The following is a 6,668-nucleotide window of genomic DNA, read 5'->3' as shown; positions in this document are numbered from 1 at the left end:
GGGTTACACAAGTGAAGATCCTTGTTCTTAGAAAATGAACATGGCAGTATTAAATGTTCAGAGAACATGCAGTATACAACCTACACTCAAGTGTTGAAAAATGGATGGATGAATGAATAGATAGATAGATAGATAGATAGATAGATAGATAGACAGACAGACACACAGATGGATAGATAGAATGATACTGCAAATGTGGCAAGATGTTAAAATTGGTGGATCTAGATATGTGGATTTCTATTACTTTTGTAACAACCCTAAAAGTTTGAAAATATTTCAAAATAAAAGGTTAAAAAAGAGTTCCTATTTCAAAATATCCTCTCCAACACTTGTAGCACTTGTAGTTTCCTGTTTGTTTAATAAGAGCCATTCTAGTAGGTGTGAGATGATATGTCATCATAGTTTTGATTTGCATTTTTCTAATAGCTAGTGATACTGAGCATCTTTTTATGTGCTTTTTAGCCATCTGCATTTCCTCTGGAAAAATGTCTATTCATGTCTTTTTTAAAAAAAATGTTATTTTGTAATAAATTCAAACTTACAAGAACAGTTGCAAAAACAATACAAACCCCATACAAAGAACTCCAGCATACCCCGACCCCCCTCCCTTGAAACCTTGATCCACCAGATTTAACATCCTATCACACCACCATTTCTTTCTTTACCTCCTTCCCTCCCTCCCTCCCTATCTGTCATCCATCATCTATTGCTCTGTTTTCTGAACATATGACATCAGGCTGCACACATCCTTGAACAAACAATATAATTCACATATATATTTCCCATTAAGCACAGCTAAGAAGTTCAAGAAATTCGACATTTATAGGAAGCTTACATTCTATATTTCCTTTTTTTTCTTATGTCCCAGCTGTGTCCCTTTGAGCCTCCTCTCCTCCATCCTCAGATCCCATCCAGGATCATCCTTGGCATTTAATTATCATTGTCTATTTAGACTGTCTTTTTTTTCACTTGTGGAAATATATATGCAGCCTACATCTTCCCATTCCAACCCCTCCCCAGCATTCCATTAGTGGGTTTAATCACATTTAGAATGTTGAAATGCTATCACCTTCCCACCATCCATTACTAGAAATTTCCCTTCACCCCAAACAGAAGCCCTACACTCCTTTCTTTACTCCCCATTGCCCCTTCCCCCACTTCTCATAACCCATACCCCACTTTTCATCTCTATGGCCATATTCTTTGATACTTTCTTTGTGTTTACTGTGGGGCTTAAATTTAACCTCTTAAGTCTATAAGAATCTTGTTTTTCTTTGATACTGACTTAACTTTGATAGGACACATAAACTATGTTCCTTTACTCCTCTATTCCCCTTTTATGTAGTTCTTGTCAAAAATTACATATTTTACATTGAGTCCAAAGCCACTGATTTATCATTACACTTTATGTATTTTAGATCATGTAGGAAGTAAATAACGGAGTTGCAAATCAAAAATACAGTAGTATTGGTATTTATATTTACCATGTGATCTTTACTGGAAATCTTTATTTCTTCATGTGGTTTCAGTCAATTGTTCAGTGTCCCTTCCTTTCAGCCTTACCAATTCCCTTTAGCATTTCTTATAGGACTGTTCTACTGGTGATGAAGTCCCTCAGCTTTTGATTATCCGACAATGTTTTCATCTCCCCCTCATTTTTAACCTCCAGGTGTTTGTGAATTCTAAGTCTCTGATGGTTTTTGACTTCTATTTGTATCCCATTGTGGTCAGAGAATGTGCTTTGAACAAATTCAATTTTTTTTTTAATTTATTGAGGCTTGTTTTATGTCCATTCTGGAGAAAGATCCATGATCACTAGAGAAGAATATGTGTCCCAGTGACCTGGGATGTAATGTCCTTATATGTCTGTTAAAATTCTCTATCTCTTTCTCTCCTTTCTTTGTTTCTCTCAATAGGGCTCCCTTTAGTATCTGAAGTAGGGCAGGTCTTTTATTAGCAAAATGTCTCAGCATTTGTTTGTCTGTGAAAAATTTAAGTTCTCCCTTAAATTTGAAGGAGCACTTTGCTGGATAAAGTATGCTTGGTTGGAAATTTTTCTCTCTCAGAATTTTAAATATGTCATGCCACTGCCTTCTTGCCTCCATGGTGGCTGCTGAGTAGTCACTACTTAAGTCTTATGTTGTTTCCTTTGTATGTGGTACATTGCTTTTCTCTTGCTGCTTTCAGAGCTTGCCCCTTCTCTTCAGTATTTGACAGTCTGATCAGAATATGTCTTGGAGTGGTTTTATTTGGGTTTATTCTATTTGGAGTTTGCTGGACATTTATGCTTTGTGTATTTATATTGTGTACAAGGTTGGGGAAGTTTTCCCCAACAATTTATTTGAATACTCTTTCTAGACCTTTACCCTTCTCTTCCCCTTCTGGGACACCAATGAGTCTTAAATTTGAATGTTTTATTTTATCTATCGTATCCCTGGGATCCATTTCAATTTTTTCAATTTTTTTCTCCATTCTTTCTTTTGTTCTTTCACTTTCCATTCTGTGGTCCTCAAGGACACTGAGCCGTTGCTCAACTTCCTCTAATCTTGTATTATGAGTATCCAATGTCTTTTTTTTTTTTAAAGAGGGAAGAACTTTAATTTTTTAGGGAAAGGAGAAGAATATTTCATAAGTTAAAGGATCAACTTTATGTCAGATATACAAATGTCTAATTTAGGAAAGAAAGTGAATACTTTGATTCAAAAGACTCTAAAATATTTCATCACTACAAGAAAAGTGATTTCAAGTTAAAAAAGGGTAACACATTGTACTAATATAAATCCATTAACCTAGTCTATTATTTTTCACAAAATCCATAATTAAGTAATGACAGGTTAGGCAATACATCCTTTTCCAGCATTTGGACAGATTAGCTAAGAAACCCTGAGCAAACCATACAACCCTCCAAGTCTCAGGATTTTGTCTATCAAATGAGGACACTGGACTAACCTCCCTTTAATATCCTTTCTAGCCTACATATTTATGGAGAATTGTCAATCTTATGTAATCCTTTTGAGAATGAGGTGCTTCATTTCAATGTATTTTCCAGATCAATAAAGTCCCCCATTTAAATGGTAAAGCTGTATCTTTAATCTTTAACATTTATTCTAAATGTATTTTCCTGTCACCTTAAAAGAAGAAGAGGTAAGACTATGACATCATCTCCTAACTTCATCTCCCAGACTTACCAGCTAATGGGAGTGATCAGAAGACCTGGTTTGGACCCTGGTTTCAATTCATTGCAACACTGGGCCAAATCCTTGAGTCACAAAATGAGGATGATACCACCTGTCCTATCTCTCATTGCTTTAAAGATCAACAGAGTTATCATATATGAAAGTATTTGTAAACTACAAATTACCATACAAATGTAAAGGATTATTGTGATGAACCCAAGTTGATTTTCTCCTGATAACAAAGTCTGGATATTTTTATAAAATATATGTTCTTCATCAGGACTTCAACATTTAGGGTTCTGATTCTTCGGTTACCTGACTATTCTCCTGTAATCATTTTGTTCTAATTCTTATTTGCTGCTTTATCTTTTTATTGCACCAGACCTGAGATTCAGTTTGTCTTAGAGACTAGAAATCTAACCTTTAAATATATGGAAACCAAACCCAAAGATCTCTCCTGCTACTTTAGCAAATGTGGTATCACTATTCATTTTTAAAGAGCAGTTTCCTAACTAGGCTATGCATCAGATTCACCCAGGAAGGTTTTTAAAAACTGTAATTCCTAGAGATTCTGATTCAGTATGTCTTGGGCAGGACCTGGAAAAACTCTAGTTTCTCAAAAGCTACCCCAGGTAATTTCAATAATTGATTAGTTTGGGACTCACTGCTTTGCCCTCCATTTCTTCTCTAGGATTTTAGTAGCACCTAGTTTGTTTTCTAATATAAATATTTCCCCTTGCATTAATCACAAACATTCAAATAAATTGCCCATGACCTTGGCTTAGATGCCCAGAGACCTGCTTATTATGTTCTTTTGTAAGAAAATTTAAAAATGATAAATTAACTTTGGAGCTAAGATAATGCATATAGATGCTGATAGATGGCTGCTTCTATACTTATAGGGGAACTATTTTCTGCTTTGCTTGTAGTTGCTCACAGGAATATGAAGACCATCTTATTACAGGTGTTGCTGTGAAAGAAAGAACAGTGGAACGCCTCCAAATAACAGAAAGATGACTAAGCCAGCTAATCAATATTATTAAGGAAATGTTTCTAGCATACATAAATGAAAAGTATTTTTAAAAACTACACAACTTCCTGTAGAAACACAAAGACTTCCACGCTTTTGAAGTCCACCATAAAGAGTAAAGTTGGCCAAAACATGGTTATTTAAAAATATGTTCAATTACTGTGAAAATATAAGTGTAAAATAGGTACAATTTCATTTTTTAGGAGGTTTAACAGGCATAAATGGAATTCGGTTTCCATTTGATCTACCCGAAATTAATTGTGAAAACGATGTGAAATATTTGGTATAATGTAGTTCTGAATATCTTCCCTTCAAAATGTAATACCAAAGTCACGTTTGGGTTTTCTGGGCATTTCAAGGGTAACTAGGCACTGCGGAACATCGTCATGTCTTTCAGTTCTCTTCTCCGGACACACCAGTCATCAGCCTCATGGTTGGTGTTGTAATGCTTCCAGGCAGCTTTGTTATATACTGGGAGTCTTTCTATTGATTCCGTTGACAAGGCCTTAATGTAGATAACAGCATCTGTCCCATAACCCTCTAGAGAATATAGCTTTAGGTCTCCTTGGAAGTACTGTGCATAAAGACGTGATATGGGCAATCCATAACCAAAACCAGCCAGGGGCACTGCTCGGGATGTCTCCACACGAGGCCAAGGTGCAGTTGAATACATGTAGTTGAAGAGCCTGTCGATTTTCCTCAAAGGAACACCGCCTCCACAGTCACTCATCTTCACAGTCAAATCCTCATTACCTAGAGTGACGTGAACCTGAATGGGGGGGTAAACACCTTTGTCGGCAAGGTGCTCCATAGTTGCTCTCATTGCATTCTTGAAAAGTTCAAACACCATGTGATAGAGATGGGATGGTACATAAACCACTTGTATTGGCTGTCCTGGTGATTTTACATTTAATTCCTCAAGTTCTAGCTCAGGAGAGTTAAAATAATACAAATCACATAGATGCCTAGCATTTTCATAGCCATCTTTAATAACTTCAACTACATTGCAATTTGGATTGATGCTTCCTATGTGTTTTCGATGAGAAGGACTTCCTTTGCCTTTTCCACCAAATAATAAAGAGTGTTGATTGAGCAGCATTCTAATTGAAATGCGACTCATGTAGAAACGATCCAAAAAGTACTGAACATTCTGGCTGGTGACAGGATCCACCCCGAAGCTCTCCTTATATTCAACCACACCCTGGGCCATGGTGGGAATGACGTCATTGTGTCGATTTCTGATCCGTATCACAGTGTCTGTAAAGTCATAAATAGCTTTAGCATCTTCAGCGCTTTTGTCCTTAAAATCCAGAAGCTCCTGAAGACTCTGGTTATACCAGCTTTGTACCAGTTGAACTGATGGTGTCCTGAGCAGATTATATGGAAGGAGACTTATTTCTTTCATTATATTTGCCAGTCTAACAGGCAACTCTTGCCGCAGAAACATAAATGAGGTCTTTTCACAAGCATTCACAGATCCGAAGTCCAGGAACTGCTTCATGGACAGGGGGGACGGCGAGAAACGCGCGTAGAAGTCCACTTGGCCCGGAACGCCTCGTTCGGCCGCCGGGCCGGAGCCCGAGTCGGAAGCGAGGCTGTGGCTGGTGCTGGGGTGAGGGGAGCGCAGCCCGGGACCCGGGCCAGCCGAGACAAGCCTCCGCAGCAGCCGCGCCAGTCTCATGCCGAGGCCTGCCGGAGGAGCCGGAGCCCCGGGTGCCAGGTTGCCGCTTCGCTGCTTGCCCGGGCGGTACGTGAGGGACCTGGCGGGCCGCGGGGGCGGGGAGCAGCTGTCAGCGCTGTGGCTACCGCCCCCCTGCAGGAGCCTGACCCCCTACCCAGCGGGGCCGGGCCCACGGAGGAGCCGAGGCCGGGAGAGAGGAGGGCAGGACATGAGCGGAGATCCCCCACCACACCAAGGCCCGACCCCCCTGTTCAGGGGGCGGGACCCAGTCTCCAATGTCTTTTTAATTTGGCCAACAGTTCCTTTTAGTTCCATAAGATCTTCTATTTTTTTTTTATTTACTCTTGCAATTTCTTCTTTATGTTCTTCTAGGGTCTTCTTTATGTCCTTATATCCTGTACCATGCTCTTCTTCATGTGCTTTATATCCTGTGTCATGCTCTCATTGTTTGTCTTTAGTTCTTTGATTAATTGCACCAAGTACTGTGTCTCCGCTGATCTTTTGATTTGGGTTTTTGGGTTTGGGTTCTCCATATCATCTGGTTTTATCATATGCTTTAAGATTTTCTGTTGTTTTTGGCCTCTTGGCATTTGCTTTACTTCATGGGTTCTTTCAGGGTCTACAAAATACCAATCTCTAATTTGTCAGATCTACAGTTTGGTTGTGTACACTTTCTCTAACTAAGCAGCAGATGGTGTCTGTGAGTCACCTATTCCCCTCAAGTCAGTTCTCCTCAACTTTGTCTTTGTGGTGTGTAGGGGTCTGATTCTTGTGGGGCATG

The 6,668-nt window shown here is 39.1% G+C and overlaps 1 protein-coding gene across 1 annotated transcript; it reads right to left on the bottom strand.

Annotated features, from left to right (window-relative positions):
* Nucleotides 1-4,370: 4,370 nt before the first annotated feature.
* Nucleotides 4,371-5,887, bottom strand: LOC119525166 (pyruvate dehydrogenase (acetyl-transferring) kinase isozyme 1, mitochondrial-like). Its single transcript, XM_037823764.1, has one exon. It carries the CDS (start codon nt 5,885-5,887, stop codon nt 4,571-4,573), a length of 1,317 nt encoding a protein of 438 aa, XP_037679692.1. The 3' UTR covers nt 4,371-4,570.
* Between the last annotated feature and the right edge of the window lie 781 nt (nt 5,888-6,668).

The sequence above is a fragment of the Choloepus didactylus genome (genome assembly GCF_015220235.1).
Source record: "Choloepus didactylus isolate mChoDid1 chromosome 24 unlocalized genomic scaffold, mChoDid1.pri SUPER_24_unloc2, whole genome shotgun sequence".
NCBI lineage: Eukaryota > Metazoa > Chordata > Mammalia > Pilosa > Megalonychidae > Choloepus > Choloepus didactylus.
The sequence above is the reverse complement of the archived record's forward strand: the minus strand, read 5'-3'. Positions and strand labels throughout refer to the sequence as shown.